At 48.5% G+C, this 25,327-nt stretch overlaps 1 protein-coding gene across 3 annotated transcripts in view; it reads right to left on the bottom strand.

Moving 5' to 3' along the window:
• The window catches only part of nop14 (NOP14 nucleolar protein homolog (yeast)), a 91,817-nt gene that overhangs the window by 29,583 nt on the left and 36,907 nt on the right, over window positions 1–25,327 (bottom strand). For all 3 annotated transcript variants that reach the window (XM_063049535.1, XM_063049536.1, XM_063049533.1), the window contains exon 13: window positions 20,432–20,533. In XM_063049535.1, the coding sequence (XP_062905605.1) occupies window positions 20,432–20,533 (102 nt within the window). The remainder of the gene's footprint in view (window positions 1–20,431; window positions 20,534–25,327) is intronic.

Genomic DNA, 25,327 nt, shown 5'->3' on the forward strand with positions numbered 1-25,327 from the left:
TCCACTGATTAACACACACACACACCACCCCTATCCACTCATTAACACACACACCACCACCCCTATCCACTGATTAACACACACACCACCACCCCCATCCACTGATTAACACACTCACACCACCCCTATCCACTGATTAACACACACCACCCCCATCCACTGATTAACACACACACCACCACCCCACTGATTTACACACACACCACCACCCCTATCCACTCATTAACACACACACCACCCCCATCCACTCATTAACACACACACCACCACCCCATCCACTCATTAACACACACACCACCACCCCCATCCACTCATTAACACACACACAACCACCCCCATCCACTGATTAACACACACACCACCCCGTCCACTGATTAACATACACACCATCCCCATCCACTGATTAACACACACACCACCACCCATATCCACTGATTAACACACACACACACCACTCCTATCCACTCATTAACACACACACCACCCCCATCCACTGATTAACACACACACCACCACCCCTATCCACTCATTAAGACACACACCACCCCCATCCACTGATGAACACACACACCACCCCTATCCACTCATTAACACACACACCACCACCCCCATCCACTGATTAACACACACACACCACCCCTATCCACTGATTAACACACACACCACCACCCATATCCACTGATTAACACACACACCACCCCCATCCACTGATTAACACACACACACCACCCCTGTCCACTGATTAACACACACACACACCACCCCTATCCACTCATTAACACACACACCACCACCCCTATCCACTCATTAACACACACACCACCCACATCCACTGATTAACACACACACACACCACCCCTATCCACTCATTAACACACACACCACACCCATCCACTGATTAACACACACACACACCACCCCTATCCACTCATTAACACACACACCACCCCTATCCACTGATTAACACACACACCACCCCCATCCAGTGATTAACACACACACCACCACACCACCCCCATCCAGTGATTAACACACACACCACCACCCCACTGATTAACACACACACACCACCACCCCTATCCACTCATTAACACACACACCACCCCTATCCACTGATTAACACACACACCACCCCCATCCACTGATTAACACACACACCACCACCCCCATCCACTGATTAACACACTCACACCACCCCTATCCACTGATTAACACACACCACCCCCATCCACTGATTAACACACACACCACCACCCCACTGATTTACACACACACCACCACCCCTATCCACTCATTAACACACACACCACCCCCATCCACTGATTAACACACACACACCACCCCTATCCACTCATTAACACACACACCACCACCCCTATCCACTCATTAACACACACACACACCACCCCTATCCACTCATTAACACACACACCACCACCCCTATCCACTCATTAACACACACACCACCCCCATCCACTCATTAACACACACACCACCACCCCATCCACTCATTAACACACACACCACCACCCCCATCCACTCATTAACACACACACAACCACCCCCATCCACTGATTAACACACACACCACCCCGTCCACTGATTAACATACACACCATCCCCATCCACTGATTAACACACACACCACCACCCATATCCACTGATTAACACACACACACACCACTCCTATCCACTCATTAACACACACACCACCCCCATCCACTGATTAACACACACACCACCACCCCTATCCACTCATTAAGACACACACCACCCCCATCCACTGATGAACACACACACCACCCCTATCCACTCATTAACACACACACCACCACCCCTATCCACTGATTAACACACACACCACCCCCATCCACTGATTAACACACACCACCCCATCCACTGATTAACACACACACCACCCCTATCCACTCATTAACACACACACCACCACCCCTATCCACTGATTAACACACACACCACCCCATCCACTGATTAACACACACACCACCCCTATCCACTCATTAACACACACACCACCACCCCCATCCACTGATTAACACACACACCACCACCCCTATCCACTGATTAACACACACACCACCCCCATCCAGTGATTAACACACACACCACCACCCCACTGATTAACACACACACACCACCACCCCTATCCACTCATTAACACACACACCACCACCCCTATCCACTGATTAACACACACACCACCCCCATCCACTGATTAACACACACACACCACCCCTGTCCACTGATTAACACACACACACACCACCCCTATCCACTCATTAACACACACACCACCCCCATCCACTGATTAACACACACACACCACCCCCATCCACTGATTAACACACACACCACCACCCCTATCCACTCATTAACACACACCACCCCTATCCACTCATTAACACACACAACACCCCCATCCACTGATTAACACACACACCACCCCCATCCACTGATTAACACACACACCACCACCCCTATCCACTGATTAACACACACCACCACCCCCATCCACTGATTAACACACACACCACCACCCCTATCCACTGATTAACACACACACCACCACCCCCATCCACTGATTAACACACACACCACCACCCCTATCCACTGATTAACACACACACACACCACTCCTATCCACTCATAAACACACACCACCACCCCCATCCACTGATTAACACACACACCACCACCCCTATCCACTGATTAACACACACACCACCCCCATCCAGTGATTAACACACACACCACACCAACCCATCCAGTGATTAACACACACACCACCACCCCACTGATTAACACACACACACCACCACCCCTATCCACTCATTAACACACACACCACACCTATCCACTGATTAACACACACACCACCCCCATCCACTGATTAACACACACACCACCACCCCATCCACTCATTAACACACACACCACCACCCCCATCCACTCATTAACACACACACCACCACCCCCATCCACTGATTAACACACACACCACCCCGTCCACTGATTAACATACACACCACCCGCATCCACTGATTAACACACACACCACCACCCATATCCACTGATTAACACACACACCAGCACCCCTATCCACTCATTAACACACACACCACCCCCATCCACTGATTAACACACACCTCACCAAACCCATCCACTCATTAACACACACACCACCACCCCTATCCACTGATTAACACACACACACACCACTCCTATCCACTCATTAACACACACACCACCCCCATCCACTGATTAACACACACACCACCACCCCTATCCCCTCATTAAGACACACACCACCCCCATCCACTGATGAACACACACACCACCCCAATCCACGGATTAACACACACACCATCCCATCCACTGATTAACACACACACCACCACCCCATCCACTCATTAACACACACACCACCCCAATCCACTGATTAACACACACACCACTCCTATCCACTCATTAACACACACACCATCCCATCCACTGATTAACACACACACCACCACCCCATCCACTCATTAACACACACACCACCCCAATCCACTGATTAACACACACACCACCACCCCTATCCACTGATTAACACACCCACCACCCCTATCCACTCATTAACACACACACCACCACCCCATCCACTGATTAACACACACCTCACTAAACCCATCCACTGATTAACACACACACCACCACCCCATCCACTGATTAACACACACACCACCCCTATCCACTGATTAACACACACACCACCCCTATCCACTGATTAACACACACACCACCACCCCATCCACTGATTAACACACACACCACCACCCCATCCACTGATTAACACACACCACCCCCATCCACTGATTAACACACACACCACCACCCCACTGATTAACACACACACACACCACCCCTATCCACTCAATAACACACACACCACCCCCATCCACTGATTAACACACACACACACCACCCCTATCCACTCATTAACACACACACCACCACCCCCATCCACTGATTAACACACACACACACCACCCCTATCCACTCATTAATACACACACCACCCCCATCCACTGATTAACACACACACACCACCCCTATCCACTCATTAACACACACACCACCACCCCTATCCACTGATTAACACACACACCACCCCCATCCAGTGATTAACACACACACCACCACACCACCCCCATCCAGTGATTAACACACACACCACCACCCCACTGATTAACACACACACACCACCACCCCTATCCACTCATTAACACACACAGCACCCCTATCCACTGATTAACACACACACCACCCCCATCCACTGATTAACACACACACCACCACCACCCCCATCCACTGATTAACACACTCACACCACCCCTATCCACTGATTAACACACACCACCCCCATCCACTGATTAACACACACACCACCACCCCACTGATTTACACACACACCACCACCCCTATCCACTCATTAACACACACACCACCCCCATCCACTCATTAACACACACACCACCACCCCATCCACTCATTAACACACACACCACCACCCCCATCCACTCATTAACACACACACCACCACCCCCATCCACTGATTAACACACACATCACCCCATCCACTGATTAACATACACACCACCCCCATCCACTGATTAACACACACACCACCACCCATATCCACTGATTAACACACACACCAGCACCCCTATCCACTGATTAACACACACACCACCCCTATCCACTGATTAACACACACACCACCACCCCATCCACTGATTAACACACACACCACCACCCCATCCACTGATTAACACACACCACCCCCATCCACTGATTAACACACACACCACCACCCCACTGATTAACACACACACACACCACCCCTATCCACTCAATAACACACACACCACCCCCATCCACTGATTAACACACACACACACCACCCCTATCCACTCATTAACACACACACCACCACCCCCATCCACTGATTAACACACACACACACCACCCCTATCCACTCATTAATACACACACCACCCCCATCCACTGATTAACACACACACACACCACCCCTATCCACTCATTAACACACACACCACCACCCCTATCCACTGATTAACACACACACCACCCCCATCCAGTGATTAACACACACACCACCACACCACCCCCATCCAGTGATTAACACACACACCACCACCCCACTGATTAACACACACACACCACCACCCCTATCCACTCATTAACACACACACCACCACCCCTATCCACTCATTAACACACACAGCACCCCTATCCACTGATTAACACACACACCACCCCCATCCACTGATTAACACACACACCACCACCACCCCCATCCACTGATTAACACACTCACACCACCCCTATCCACTGATTAACACACACCACCCCCATCCACTGATTAACACACACACCACCACCCCACTGATTTACACACACACCACCACCCCTATCCACTCATTAACACACACACCACCCCCATCCACTCATTAACACACACACCACCACCCCATCCACTCATTAACACACACACCACCACCCCCATCCACTCATTAACACACACACCACCACCCCCATCCACTGATTAACACACACATCACCCCATCCACTGATTAACATACACACCACCCCCATCCACTGATTAACACACACACCACCACCCATATCCACTGATTAACACACACACCAGCACCCCTATCCACTCATTAACACACACACCACCCCCATCCACTGATTAACACACACCTCACCAAACCCATCCACTCATTAACACACACACCACCACCCCTATCCACTGATTAACACACACACCACCCCCATCCACTGATTAACACACACACCACCACCCCTATCCACTCATTAAGACACACACCACCCCCATCCACGGATGAACACACACACCACCCCTATCCACTCATTAACACACACACCACCACCCCCATCCACTGATTAACACACACACACCACCCCTATCCACTGATTAACACACACACCACCACCCATATCCACTGATTAACACACACACCACCCCCATCCACTGATTAACACACACACACACCACCCCTGTCCACTGATTAACACACACACACACCACCCCTATCCACTCATTAACACACACACCACCCCCATCCACTGATTAACACACACACACACCACCCCTATCCACTCATTAACACACACACCACCACCCCTATCCACTGATTAACACACACACCACCCCCATCCAGTGATTAACACACACACCACCACACCACCCCCATCCAGTGATTAACACACATACCACCACCCCACTGATTAACACACACACACCACCACCCCTATCCACTCATTAACACACACACCACCCCAATCCACTGATTAACACACACACCACCCCCATCCACTGATTAACACACACACCACCACCCCCATGCACTGATTAACACACTCACACCACCCCTATCCACTCATTAACACACACACCACCCCCATCCACTCATTAAAACACACACCACCACCCCATCCACTCATTAACACACACACCACCACCCCCATCCACTCATTAACACACACACAACCACCCCCATCCACTGATTAACACACACACCACCCCGTCCACTGATTAACATACACACGACCCCCATCCACTGATTAACACACACACCACCACCCATATCCACTGATTAACACACACACACACCACTCCTATCCACTCATTAACACACACACCACCCCCATCCACTGATTAACACACACACCACCACCCCTATCCACTCATTAAGACACACACCACCCCCATCCACTGATGAACACACACACCACCCCTATCCACTCATTAACACACACACCACCACCCCTATCCACTGATTAATACACACACCACCCCCATCCACTGATTAACACACACACCACCCCATCCACTGATTAACACACACACCACCCCTATCCACTCATTAACACACACACCACCACCCCTATCCACTGATTAACACACACACCACCCCATCCACTGATTAACACACACACCACCCCTATCCACTCATTAACACACACACCACCACCCCCATCCACTGATTAACACACACACCACCACCCCTATCCACTGATTAACACACACCACCCCCATCCACTGATTAACACACACACACCACCCCTGTCCACTGATTAACACACACACCACCACCCCTATCCACTCATTAAGACACACACCACCCCCATCCACTGATGAACACACACACCACCCCTATCCACTCATTAACACACACACCACCACCCCTATCCACTGATTAACACACACACCACCCCCATCCACTGATTAACACACACACCACCCCTATCCACTCATTAACACACACACCACCACCCCTATCCACTGATTAACACACACACCACCCCTATCCACTGATTAACACACACACCACCACCCCCATCCACTGATTAACACACACACCACCACCCCTATCCACTGATTAACACACACACCACCCCCATCCACTGATTAACACACACACACCACCCCTGTCCACTGATTAACACACACACACACCACCCCTATCCACTCATTAACACACACACCACCCCCATCCACTGATTAACACACACACACCACCCCCATCCACTGATTAACACACACACACACCACTCCTATCCACTCATTAACACACACACCACCCCCATCCACTGATTAACACACACACCACCCCCATCCACTGATTAACACACACACCACCACCCCTATCCACTGATTAACACACACACCACCACCCCCATCCACTGATTAACACACACACCACCACCCCTATCCACTGATTAACACACACACCACCACCCCTATCCACTGATTAACACACACACACACCACTCCTATCCACTCATAAACACACACCACCACCCCCATCCACTGATTAACACACACACCACCACCCCTATCCACTGATTAACACACACACCACCCCCATCCAGTGATTAACACACACACCACACCAACCCATCCAGTGATTAACAAACACACCACCACCCCACTGATTAACACACACACACCACCACCCCTATCCACTCATTAACACACACACCACCCCCATCCACTCATTAACACACACACCACCACCCGCATCCACTGATTAACACACACACCACCACCCATATCCACTGATTAACACACACACCAGCACCCCTATCCACTCATTAACACACACACCACCCCCATCCACTGATTAACACACACCTCACCAAACCCATCCACTCATTAACACACACACCACCACCCCTATCCACTGATTAACACACACACACACCACTCCTATCCACTCATTAACACACACACCACCCCCATCCACTGATTAACACACACACCACCACCCCTATCCCCTCATTAAGACACACACCACACCCATCCACTGATGAACACACACACCACCCCTATCCACTGATTAACACACACACCACCATCCCTATCCACTGATTAACACACACCACCCCCATCAACTGATTAACACACACACCACCACCCCACTGATTTACACACACACACCACCCCTATCCACTCATTAACACACACACCACCCCCATCCACTCATTAACACCCACACCACCACCCCTATCCACTGATTAACACACACACACCACCCCTATCCACTCATAAACACACACACCACCCCTATCCACTGATTAACACACACACCACCACCCCCATCCACTCATTAACACACACCACCACCCCTATCCACTCATTAACACACACACCACACCCATCCACTCATTAACACACACACCACCCCCATCCACTGATTAACACACACACCACCACCCCTATCCACTGATTAACACACACACCACTCCTATCCACTCATTAGCACACGCACCACCCCCATCCACTGATTAACACACACACAACACCCGCATCCACTGATTAACACACACACCACCACCCATATCCACTGATTAACACACACACCAGCACCCCTATCCACTCATTAACACACACACCACCCCCATCCACTGATTAACACACACCTCACCAAACCCATCCACTCATTAACACACACACCACCACCCCTATCCACTGATTAACACACACACACACCACTCCTATCCACTCATTAACACACACACCACCCCCATCCACTGATTAACACACACACCACCACCCCTATCCCCTCATTAAGACACACACCACACCCATCCACTGATGAACACACACACCACCCCTATCCACTGATTAACACACACACCACCATCCCTATCCACTGATTAACACACACCACCCCCATCAACTGATTAACACACACACCACCACCCCACTGATTTACACACACACACCACCCCTATCCACTCATTAACACACACACCACCCCCATCCACTCATTAACACCCACACCACCACCCCTATCCACTGATTAACACACACACACCACCCCTATCCACTCATAAACACACACACCACCCCTATCCACTGATTAACACACACACCACCACCCCCATCCACTCATTAACACACACCACCACCCCTATCCACTCATTAACACACACACCACACCCATCCACTCATTAACACACACACCACCCCCATCCACTGATTAACACACACACCACCACCCCTATCCACTGATTAACACACACACCACTCCTATCCACTCATTAGCACACACACCACCCCCATCCACTGATTAACACACACACCACCACCCCTATCCACTGATTAACACACACACCACCCCCATCCACTGATTAACACACACACAACACCCCTGTCCACTGATTAACACACACACCACCCCCATCCACTGATTAACACACACACACACCACCCCTATCCACTCATTAACACACACACCACCACCCCATCCACTGATTAACACACACACCACCACCCCTATCCAATGATTAACACACACACCACCCCCATCCACTGATTAACACACACCACCACCCCTATCCACTGATTAACACACACCACCCCTATCCACTCATTAACACACACACCACCACCCCCATCCACTGATTAACACACACTGTCCACCCCTATCCACTGATTAACACACACACCACCCCATCCACTCATTAACACACACACACACCACCCCCATCCACTGATTAACACACACACACCACCCCTATCCACTCATTAACACACATACCACCCCCATCCACTGATTAACACACACACACCACCCCTATCCACTCATTAACACACACACCACCACCCCCATCCACTGATTAACACACACACCACCACCCCATCCACTGATTAACACACACACCACCCCATCCACTGATTAACACACACACACCACCCCTATCCACTCATTAACACACACACCACCACCCCATCCACTCATTAACACACACACCACCACCCCGATCCACTGATTAACACACACACCACCCCATCCACTGATTAACACACACACCACCATCCCTATTCACTGATTAACACACACCACCCCCATCAACTGATTAACACACACACCACCACCCCACTGATTTACACACACACACCACCCCTATCCACTCATTAACACACACACCACCCCCATCCACTCATTAACACACACACCACCACCCCTATCCACTCATAAACACACACACCACCCCCATCCACTGATTAACACACACACCACCACCCCTATCCACTGATTAACACACACTACCCCCATCCACTGATTAACACACACACCACCCCCATCCACTGATTAACACAGACACACCACCCCTATCCACTCATTAACACACACACACACCACCCCCATCCACTGATTAACACACACACCACCCCATCCACTGATTAACACACACACACCACCCCTATCCACTCATTAACACACACACACACCACCCCTATCCACTGATTAACACACACACCACCCCCATCCACTGATTAACACACACACCACCCCCATCCACTGATTAACACACACCACCACCCCTATCCACTCATTAACACACACACCACCTCCATCTACTCATTAACTCACACACCACCACCCCTATCCACTCATAAACACACACACCACCCCCATCCACTGATTAACACACACACACCATCCCTATCCACTGATTAACACACCACCACCCCCATCCACTGATTTAACACACACACACCACCACCCCTATCCACTCATTAACACACATACCAACCCATATCCACTGATTAACACACACACACACCACCCCTATCCACTCATTAACACACACACCACCCCCATCCACTGATTAACACACACACACCACCCCCATCCACTGATTAACACACACACCACCAACCCTATCCACTCATTAACACACACCACCACCCCTATCCACTCATTAACACACACACCACCCCCATCCACTCATTAACACACACACCACCATCCTTATCCACTGATTAACACACACCACCCCCATCAACTGATTAACACACACACCACTACCCCACTGATTTACACACACACACCACCCCCTATCCACTCATTAACACACACACCACCCCCATCCACTCATTAACACACACACCACCACCCCTATCCACTGATTAACACAAACACACCACCACCCCTATCCACTCATAAACACACACACCACCCCCATCCACTGATTAACACACACACACACCACCCCTATCCACTCATTAACACACACACCACCCCCATCCACTCATTAACACAAACACCACCCCCATCCACTGATTAACACACACACCACCACCCCTATCCACTGATTAACACACACACCACTCCTATCCACTCATTAGCACACACACCACCACCCCACTGATTAACACACACACCACCACCCCTATCCACTGATTAACACACACCACCCCCATCCACTGATTAACACACACACCACCACCCCTGTCCACTGATTAACACACACACACACCACCCCTATCCACTCATTAACACACACACCACCACCCCTATCCACTGATTAACACACACACACCACCCCCATCCACTGATTAACACACACACACACCACTCCTATCCACTCATTAACACACACACCACCACCCCATCCACTGATTAACACACACACCACCCCCATCCACTGATTAACACACACACCACCACCCCTATCCACTGATTAACACACACACCACCACCCCCATCCACTGATTAACACACACACCACCACCCCTATCCACTGATTAACACACACACCACCACCCCTATCCACTGATTAACACACACACACACCACTCCTATCCACTCATAAACACACACCACCACCCCCATCCACTGATTAACACACACACCACCACCCCTATCCACTGATTAACACACACACCACCCCCATCCAGTGATTAACACACACACCACACCAACCCATCCAGTGATTAACAAACACACCACCACCCCACTGATTAACACACACACACCACCACCCCTATCCACTCATTAACACACACACCACCCCCATCCACTCATTAACACACACACCACCACCCGCATCCACTGATTAACACACACACCACCACCCATATCCACTGATTAACACACACACCAGCACCCCTATCCACTCATTAACACACACACCACCCCCATCCACTGATTAACACACACCTCACCAAACCCATCCACTCATTAACACACACACCACCACCCCTATCCACTGATTAACACACACACACACCACTCCTATCCACTCATTAACACACACACCACCCCATCCACTGATTAACACACACACCACCACCCCTATCCCCTCATTAAGACACACACCACACCCATCCACTGATGAACACACACACCACCCCTATCCACTGATTAACACACACACCACCATCCCTATCCACTGATTAACACACACCACCCCCATCAACTGATTAACACACACACCACCACCCCACTGATTTACACACACACACCACCCCTATCCACTCATTAACACACACACCACCCCCATCCACTCATTAACACCCACACCACCACCCCTATCCACTGATTAACACACACACACCACCCCTATCCACTCATAAACACACACACCACCCCTATCCACTGATTAACACACACACCACCACCCCCAACCACTCAAAAACACACACCACCACCCCTATCCACTCATTAACACACACACCACCACCCCCATCCACTGATTAACACACACACCACCACCCCCATCCACTGATTAACACACACACCACCACCCCTATCCACTGATTAACACACACACCACTCCTATCCACTCATTAGCACACACACCACCCCCATCCACTGATTAACACACACACAACACCCGCATCCACTGATTAACACACACACCACCACCCATATCCACTGATTAACACACACACCAGCACCCCTATCCACTCATTAACACACACACCACCCCCATCCACTGATTAACACACACCTCACCAAACCCATCCACTCATTAACACACACACCACCACCCCTATCCACTGATTAACACACACACACACCACTCCTATCCACTCATTAACACACACACCACCCCCATCCACTGATTAACACACACACCACCACCCCTATCCCCTCATTAAGACACACACCACACCCATCCACTGATGAACACACACACCACCCCTATCCACTGATTAACACACACACCACCACCCCTATCCACTGATTAACACACACACCACCCCCATCAACTGATTAACACACACACCACCACCCCACTGATTTACACACACACACCACCCCTATCCACTCATTAACACACACACCACCCCCATCCACTCATTAACACCCACACCACCACCCCTATCCACTGATTAACACACACACACCACCCCTATCCACTCATAAACACACACACCACCCCTATCCACTGATTAACACACACACCACCACCCCCATCCACTCATTAACACACACCACCACCCCTATCCACTCATTAACACACACACCACACCCATCCACTCATTAACACACACACCACCCCCATCCACTGATTAACACACACACCACCACCCCTATCCACTGATTAACACACACACCACTCCTATCCACTCATTAGCACACACACCACCCCCATCCACTGATTAACACACACACCACCACCCCTATCCACTGATTAACACACACACCACCCCCATCCACTGATTAACACACACACAACACCCCTGTCCACTGATTAACACACACACCACCCCCATCCACTGATTAACACACACACACACCACCCCTATCCACTCATTAACACACACACCACCACCCCATCCACTGATTAACACACACACCACCACCCCTATCCAATGATTAACACACACACCACCCCCATCCACTGATTAACACACACCACCACCCCTATCCACTGATTAACACACACACCACCCCTATCCACTCATTAACACACACACCACCACCCCCATCCACTGATTAACACACACTGTCCACCCCTATCCACTGATTAACACACACACCACCCCATCCACTCATTAACACACACACACACCACCCCCATCCACTGATTAACACACACACACCACCCCTATCCACTCATTAACACACATACCACCCCCATCCACTGATTAACACACACACACCACCCCTATCCACTCATTAACACACACACCACCACCCCCATCCACTGATTAACACACACACCACCACCCCATCCACTGATTAACACACACACCACCCCCATCCACTGATTAACACACACACCACCACCCCTATCCACTCATTAACACACACACCACCACCCCATCCACTCATTAACACACACACCACCACCCCGATCCACTGATTAACACACACACCACCCCATCCACTGATTAACACACACACCACCATCCCTATTCACTGATTAACACACACCACCCCCATCAACTGATTAACACACACACCACCACCCCACTGATTTACACACACACACCACCCCTATCCACTCATTAACACACACACCACCCCCATCCACTCATTAACACACACACCACCACCCCTATCCACTCATAAACACACACACCACCCCCATCCACTGATTAACACACACACCACCACCCCTATCCACTGATTAACACACACACACACCACCCCTATCCACTGATTAACACACACACCACCCCCATCCACTGATTAACACACACACACCACCCCTATCCACTCATTAACACACACACACACCACCCCCATCCACTGATTAACACACACACCACCCCCATCCACTGATTAACACACACACCACCACCCCTATCCACTCATTAACACACACACACACCACCCCTATCCACTGATTAACACACACACCACCCCCATCCACTGATTAACACACACACACCATCCCTATCCACTGATTAACACAACACCACCCCCATCCACTGATTAACACACCACCACCCCCATCAATTGATTAACACACACACCACCACCCCACTGATTTACACACACACACCACCACCCCTATCCACTCATTAACACACACACCACCCCCATCCACTGATTAACACACACACCACCACCCCTATCCACTCATTAACACACACACCACCCCCATCCACTGATTAACACACACACACCACCCCATCCACTCATTAACACACACACCACCACCCCTATCCACTCATAAACACACACACCACCCCATCCACTGATTAACACACACACACCATCCCTATCCACTGATTAACACACCACCACCCCCATCCACTGATTAACACACACACACCACCACCCCTATCCACTCATTAACACACACACCACCACCCCATCCACTGATTAACACACACACACCACCCCTATCCACTGATTAACACACACACTACCCCCATCCACTGATTAACACACACACCACCACCCCACTGATTAACACACACACCACCACCCATATCCACTGATTAACACACACACCACCACCCCTATCCACTCATTAACACACACACCATCCCCATCCACTGATTAACACACACACCACCCCCATCCACTGATTAACACACACACCACCACCCATATCCACTGATTAACACACACACCACCACCCCTATCCACTCAGTAACACACACAGTCCACCCCATCCACTGATTAACACACACACCACCCCCATCCACTGATTAACACACACACCTCACCAAACCCATCCACTGATTAACACACACACACCACCCCTATCCACTCATTAACACACACACCACCACCCCTATCCACTGATTAACACACACACCACCACCCCTATCCACTGATTAACACACACACCACCACCCCTATCCACTCATTAACACACACACCAACCGATATCGACTGATTAACACACACCATCCCCATCCACTCATTAACACACACACCACCACCCCATCCACTGATTAACACACACCATCCCCATCCACTCATTAACACACACACCACCACCCCATCCACTGATTAACACACACACCACCCCCATCCACTGATTAACACACACACACCACCACCCCTATCCACTCATTAACACACACACCACCACCCCTATCCACTGATTAACACACACACCACCACCCCTATCCACTCATTAACACACACACCACCCCCATCCACTGATTAACACACACACCACCACCCCATCCACTGATTAACACACACACCACCACCCCTATCCACTGATTAACACACACACCACCCCCATCCACTGATTAACACACACACCACCACCCTTATCCACTGATTAACACACACACCACCCCCATCCACTCATTAACACACACACCACCACCCCATCTACTCATTAACACACACACCACCACCCCGATCCACTGATTAACACACACACCACCATCCCTATCCACTGATTAACACACACCACCCCCATCAACTGATTAACACACACACCACCATCCCTATCCACTGATTAACACACACCACCCCCATCAACTGATTAACACACACACCACCACCCCACTGATTTACACACACACACCACCACCCCTATGTACTCATTAACACACACACCACCCCCATCCACTCATTAACACACACACCACCACCCCTATCCACTCATAAACACACACACCACCCCCATCCACTGATTAACACACACACACACACCACCCCTATCCACTCATTAACACACACACCACCCCCATCCACTGATTAACACACACACACCACCCCCATCCACTGATTAACACACACCACCCCCATCCACTGATTAACACACACACACCACCCCTATCCACTCATTAACAGACACACACACCACCCCCATCCACTGATTAACACACACACCACCCCCATCCACTGATTAACACACACACCACCACCCCTGTCCACTGATTAACACACACACACCACCACCCCTGTCCACTGATTAACACACACACACACCACCCCTATCCACTCATAAACACACACACCACCCCCATCCACTGATTAACACACACACACCATCCCTATCCACTGATTAACACAACACCACCCCCATCCACTGATTAACACACCACCACCCCCATCAACTGATTAACACACACACCACCACCCCACTGATTTACACACACACACCACCACCCCTATCCACTCATTAACACACACACCACCCCCATCCACTGATTAACACACACACCACCACCCCTATCCACTCATTAACACACACACCACCCCCATCCACTGATTAACACACACACCACCCCATCCACTCATTAACACACACACCACCACCCCTATCCACTCATAAACACACACACCACCCCCATCCACTGATTAACACACACACACCATCCCTATCCACTGATTAACACAACACCACCCCCATCCACTGATTAACACACACACCACCACCCCCATCCACTGATTAACACACACACCACCACCCCTATCCACTGATTAACACACACACCACCCCCATCCACTGATTAACACACACCACCACCCCTATCCACTCATTAACACACACACCACCACCCCTATCCACTCATTAACACACACACCACCACCCCATCCACTGATTAACACACACACCACCCCCATCCACTGATTAACACACACACACCACCCCTATCCACTGATTAACACACACACCACCCCCATCCACTGATTAACACACACACCACTCCCATGCACTCATTAACACACACACCACCACCCCATCCACTGATTAACACACACACCACCACCCCATCCACTGATTAACATACACACACCATCCCTATCCACTGATTAACACAACACCACCCCCATCCACTGATTAACACACACACCACCACCCTTATCCACTGATTAACACACACACACCACCCCTATCCACTCATTAACACACACACCACCACCCCATCCACTCATTAACACACACACCACCACCCCGATCCACTGATTAACACACACACCACCCCCATCCACTGATTAACACACACCACCCCCATCAACTGATTAAGACACACACCACCACCCCACTGATTTACACACACACACCACCACCCCTATCCACTCATTAACACACACACCACCCCCATCCACTCATTAACACACACACCACCACCCCTATCCACTCATAAACACACACACCACCCCCATCCACTGATTAACACACACACCACCACCCCTATCCACTGATTAACACACACTACCCCCATCCACTGATTAACACACACACCACCCCCATCCACTGATTAACACACACACACCACCCCTATCCACTCATTAACACACACACACACCACCCCATCCACTGATTAACACACACACCACCCCCATCCACTGATTAACACACACACCACCACCCCTGTCCACTGATTAACACACACACACACCACCCCTATCCACTCATAAACACACACACCACCCCCATCCACTGATTAACACACACACACCATCCCTATCCACTGATTAACACAACACCACCCCCATCCACTGATTAACACACCACCACCCCCATCAACTGATTAACACACACACCACTACCCCACTGATTTACACACACACACCACCACCCCTATCCACTCATTAACACACACACCACCCCCATCCACTGATTAACACACACACCACCACCCCTATCCACTGATTAACACACACACCACCCCCATCCACTGATTAACACACACACACCACCCCATCCACTCATTAACACACACACCACCACCCCTATCCACTCATAAACACACACACCACCCCCATCCACTGATTAACACACACACACCATCCCTATCCACTGATTAACACACCACCCCCATCCACTGATTACACACACACCACCACCCCTATCCACTCATTAACACACACACCACCACCCCATCCACTGATTAACACACACACTACCACCCCTATCCACTGATTAACACACACACCACCCCCATCCACTGATTAACACACACACCACCACCCCTATCCACTGATTAACACACACCACCCCCATCCACTGATTAACACACACACACCAGCACCATCCACTGATTGAAACACACACACCACCACCCCATCCACTCATTAACACACATACCACCCCATCCACTGATTCACACACACACCACCACCCCTATCCACTCATTAACACACACACCACCCTCATCCACTGATTAACGCACACACCACTACCCCTATCCACTGATTAACACACACACCACTACCCCTATCCACTCATTAACACACACACCACCACCCCCATATACTGATTAACACACACACACCACCACCCCTATCCACTCATTAACACACACACCACCCTCATCCACTGATTAACGCACACACCACTACCCCTATCCACTGATTAACACACACACCACTACCCCTATCCACTCATTAACACACACACCACCACCCCCATATACTGATTAACACACACACACCACCACCCCATCCACTCATTAACACACACACCACCACCCATCCACTGATTAACACACACACCACTACCCCTATCCACTGATTAACACACACACCACTACCCCTATCCACTGATTAACACACACACCACCCCCATCCACTGATTAACACACACCACCCCCATCCACTGATTAACACACACCACCCCCATCCACTCATTAACACACACACCATCCCCATCCACTGATTAACACACACCTCACCAAACCCTTCCACTCATTAACACACACACACCACCTTCCCCATCCACTCATTAACACACACACACCACTACCCCTATCCACTGATTAACACACACAACCCACCACCCCCATCCACCCATTAACACATACACCACCCCATCCATCCATTCACACTCACACCACCCATCCACACACACACACCACCCCCTCTATCACTACATACACATCACTTAGTGTCACTTTATGTATATACATTCAGTGAATGTATAGAAGAGTAACTTGTGCATTGTGTTTTGTAGGATTGCATACATACGCTCTTTATGCTTTCGTTTTTTTTAATGCTGTATCAGATCTGGAGCACAATAATTTTGTTCTCCTTTACACTGGTGTACTGAAGAATGACAACTAACAATTTTGAATCTTAAGGTTTGCCTTTTATGGTACTGTCGAATCTACGTACAGTATAAACGTGGGAGTTCTACCTACCTTAGTGAGCATTTGACTCAAATGTACCAGTGCAGGGGTCACCACAGGATGTCGGAAATCAGAGGTTGGGAAGAGAGCCCCCGTAATTTTGAGGTAAATTAGCTGAAAGAGAACACATACTGCATCAGTGACTGAAAGCTTCAATGGAATACTTGCCGCATTTGTCCAAAGGGACCAGCTGACCTGATTACTACCAACAACCATAAGTCATTTGGTGATCTCACAACTCATTTCAATTACCAGTTTGCTCCTTTCCTGAAGCAATTTCCTTGCTAATTGGACACAGTCACAGCGATGATGATCTGCTCTTGTAGGTTTAACTGCACATAAACTGATACCATATTTCCTCTGTAAATGACCACTCTTCAAACAGTACAGCATAGTAGCGTAATACTTTACAGCATCCTCCCACTGCTCTAGTTTTCCCCCACATTCCAAAGACATAAGGGTTGTTGGCATGCTGCGTTCAAAGTTAATTTAATATCAGAGTACGTGTTAGGAGTTTGTGAAGAACTGGCATGGTATCTAAAATCTTGACAAACTTCTGTAGGTGTGTGGTGTGGAGAGTATATTGACTGGCTGCATCACAGCCTGGTATGGGAACACCAATGCCCTTGAACAGAACACCCTACAATAAGTAGTGGATATGGCCCAGTTCATCGCACGTAAAGCTCTCCCCACTATTGAGCAAATCAACACTGAGTGCTGTCATAGGAAAGCAGCATCCATCATCAAGGACCCCCACCACCCAAACCAGGCTCTCTTCTCACTGCTGCCATCAGGAAGGTGGTACAGGATCCTCAGGATCCACTCCACCAGGTTCAGGAACAGTTATTACCCCTCAACCATCACAACTTCACTTGCCCCATCACTGAAATGTTCCCACAACCTATGGACTCTCTTTCAAGGATTCTTCGTCTCATGTTCTTGATATTTATTGCTTATTTATTATAGTTATAAGTATTTTCTTTTTTTTAAACTTGCACAGCTTGTCGTCTTCTGCACACTGGGTCTTCTGCCCAGTTGGTGTGGTCTATCATTGATTCTATTATGGCTATTGGATTTATTGAGTATGCCACAAGAAAATGAATCTCAGGGTTGTATAATATGACATAAATGTAGATTGATAATAAATTTACTTCAACTTTGAACCAAAGACAAAGAAACACGATAGAATCAATGAAATGCCATACACAACAAATACGGACAAACAAACCAATGTGCAAAAATCAACAAACTGTGCAAATACAAAAAAAAAGTAATAATAATTAAATAAATAAGCAAGCAATAAGTATTAAGAAAATGAGTTGTAAAGTCCTTAAAAGCATGAAGCATGATGACACTTGCAGGCTGTCCCCAGCACAACGTGGACTGTGTTGATCTTTGATGTAAATGACACATTACACAGAATGCTATGACATACATGTGACAAATAAAGCTAATCTTATTTTAAAAAAAGGTTAACTAATCATCTCTGAAGCACTCTGTGGTGTCTCAGAGGTTGTGATGGGTGCTGTGTAAATGTACGTGTCTTTTGCAGGACCATTACAATAGAGTACGTCCATAGGAGTTGCTCGATGGCGACCTGGAGCAAGGAACATCTGTGCTGTCAGCCTCTCTCGACAAGGATCCTGAAATCAAACGTTGTTTCTCTTCTGTCAGCTTTGACCTCAGGGACTTGCGGGATAACCCACTGAACCATTAGTGGTACTGACATGAACCTTCAACATCAGGAGTGCAATATAAGACCATAAGATACACGAGCAGAATTAGGCCATTTGGCCCATCGAGTCTGCTCTGCCATTCCATCATGTCTGAATTATTTTCCCTCTCAACCCCATTCTCCTGCCTTCTCCCCATAATCTTTGACACCCTTACTAATAAAGAACCCATCAACTTCCGCTTTAAATATACTCAAAGACTTGGCCTCCACAGCTGTCTGTAGCAATAACTTCCACAGACTCACCACACTCTGGCTAAAGAAATCCCTCCTCATCTCTGTTCTAAAGGGATGTCTGTCTATTCTGAGACTGCACCCTCTGGTCCTAGACTCTCCCACTACTGGAAACATTCTCTACATGTACACTCTATGTAGGCCTTTCAATATTTGGGAGGTGTAACTTCGAACCTTTGTGGACCCACACATCTAAACTATTCCATTCTACACAGCACTAGTGTTTGCACCACTGCGCTTCTTGGAAAGGACAGTGAACTCCCCAGGTGGTTTGGCTGACTTGTGGAGAAAGCATTTGAATCATGAAATATTGAACAGATGTACATTTACACAGCACCTGTCAGAACCTGCAAGACATCACAGAACACTTCACAGTCACTGAAGTAATTTTCAAGGAGTTAAGTTTAACTTATTACTTGTGAAATACGGTATCAAATAGCCATGCAAGTTGATAGGGTGGTTAAGAAGGCATATGGTACGTTGGCCTTCGTTAATTGGGGGATTGAGTTCAGGAGTTGCAAAGTAATGTTGCAGCTCTGTAAAACCCTGGTTAGACCATACTTGGCATATTGTGTTCAGTTCTGGTCGCCTCATTATAGGAAGGATGTGGATGCTTCAGAGAGGGTGCAGAGGAGATTTAGCTGGATTGTAGAGCATGTTTACGAGGATACATTGAGCCAGCAAGGATCTGTCTCTTTAGAACGAAGGAGGATGGAAGATGACTTGATAGAGGTGTACAAGATGAGAAGGTGCATTGATTGAGTGGACAGCCAACAACATTTTACCAGCAACTTGATTTCCAGCATCTACAGAATTTCTCGTGGCACACTATGCCAGGAGTGGTGGTAGAGTCAGACACATTTCTGACATTTAAGAGATTCTTAGACAGGCACACAGATACAAGTAAAATGGAGGACTATGTGGGAGGCTTGGGGTAGGATTGTTCTCAGAGTTGGTTGGCACAACATTGTGGGCCGAAGGGCCTGTACTGTGCTGTATTACTCCATGTTCTCATTTAAGCACAATATCAACTCCTGTGATACCAACCAATCTGCTAGCTAAAGGATGCGTACTGGGTTGCAAAATAGAGGGAGCTGTTTCGTGAAGTAGTGCCCCGGGATCCACACTGACCAGGAATCTTCCAGGTGGGAATTCTGGCTAAATATGGGCAGAAGCAGAGGTTTCTCCATCTGCTACAGTTAACTATAAATGAGTGGGGAATTAGTGTGGAAGGTTTTAGACTCTTTCCCTGGGGAGAAAACAGGACAGTGGTTTTGAAGAAAAGCTGTCGTGACTGAATAGTGAGCACACTTGATGGTCTGAATGAACTAGTTCTGCTCCTGTATATAATGGCCTCTCAAAGCTCTCCAGTGTCAAACAGCTTCTTGTTGGAGACTGCAGATCCTGGAATCTGAAGCTAAAAGCAAAGAGTCATAGAGCACTAAAGCACAGAAACAGGCCCTTCGGCACATCTAAGTACTTGCGGAAGTACTCAGCTTCTGTGGAGGGAAACGGATGGTTGACATTTTAGGTCGGGCCACTTTTCTTGTTGATGAATACAAGCATGGAATGGGCTGTGGCAGACTGTCAGGTCACCTATGCCTATCTGAAGATCAAAGTACTGCATCCTGTCAATGAGCCACACATCCAGTAATCCGTACATCCAGAAAGACAGTAACATCAGAAATCAGAAGGAAAGAGGTTCCATGGCACCCGTCAGTTCAGGGATGCTTCAAAATGCTTTCTAATTTATTGATTATTTATAACATCAAGTCACTTTAGTGCTATGGAAAATGCTTCTCAGCATTCTCTCTCAAACAGCAATTGCTACAAAGACCAAGTAATCTACTTCAGTTACAGAGGTTCAGAGGTGTTTTGTAGGACCCCAGGGAGATCCCCCTCCACTCCCCGGTCGTTCAAAGAGGGCCACGAGACCTATTACAAAACTAAAGGGTGAATATGGGGTTAATGTCTCACTCAAAATACAGCATGTCTGGAGAGTTATTGCAAATTTTGTGCTGAGAGCACGAAGGTACTGCCTGCAATGTCTGGCTGCCTTCCAAAGAGGAAAAATAATATTCATTAGAAAAAATACCAGAAGTTACAGCAATGGCTTCAAATGGTGAGCAACATCAAGATGCTGGAGGAACTCAGCGGGACGGGCGTCAGCTATGGAGGGAAGTGAATAGTCAATGTTTGGAGTCAAAACCCTTCATTGGGACTGCAAGTGGTGATTCTGGTTAAATTTGTGTGTTGCTCTAATGAAAGGAACTCAATGCTCTGAGTGAGCTGCATCAAATTCATTGCAGCCGATTTTTCCACATCTCAGAAATGAGCCTTCTTTAAGGGCAGCATGGTACCGCATGGCAGTTAGCCGTTTATAGTACCGGCAACCAGAGTCTGTATGCCGGTACATGACCATGTGGGTTTCCTCTGCGTGCTCCAGTTTCCTCCCACATTCCAAAGACGTTCCGGTTAGGGTTAGGGTTAGGAAGACATGGGCATGCTATGTTGGTGCTGGAAGCATGTTGACACTTGTGGGCTCCCCAGCACAATCCTCATTGATTTGACTTGATGTAAGCGACTCATTTCACTGTATGATTCAATGTTAGTAGGTTAATTGGGTGGCACGGGCTCACTGGGCTGGAACGGCTTGTTACTGTGTTGAACCTTTAAAAAAATATATATAAATCTTTAAAGTGAAAGGAGAGAAGTTTAAAAAAGATTTACGAGGCAAGGTTTTCTTTTTAAACACAATGTTGGGTGCCTGGAATGTGCTGCCACAGAAGGAGGTGGAAAAGAAACAGATTGATAGACAAATGAACAGGCAGGGAAGGGAGGGATATGGACCACATGCATGCAGATGTACAGTTTAAATTGGGATCATAGTTGTCCCAGACATCACAGGCCTGTTCCTGCTCTGCACTATTCCATGTTGGACA

This window comes from Mobula hypostoma, chromosome 5 (assembly GCF_963921235.1).
Source record: "Mobula hypostoma chromosome 5, sMobHyp1.1, whole genome shotgun sequence".
NCBI lineage: Eukaryota > Metazoa > Chordata > Chondrichthyes > Myliobatiformes > Myliobatidae > Mobula > Mobula hypostoma.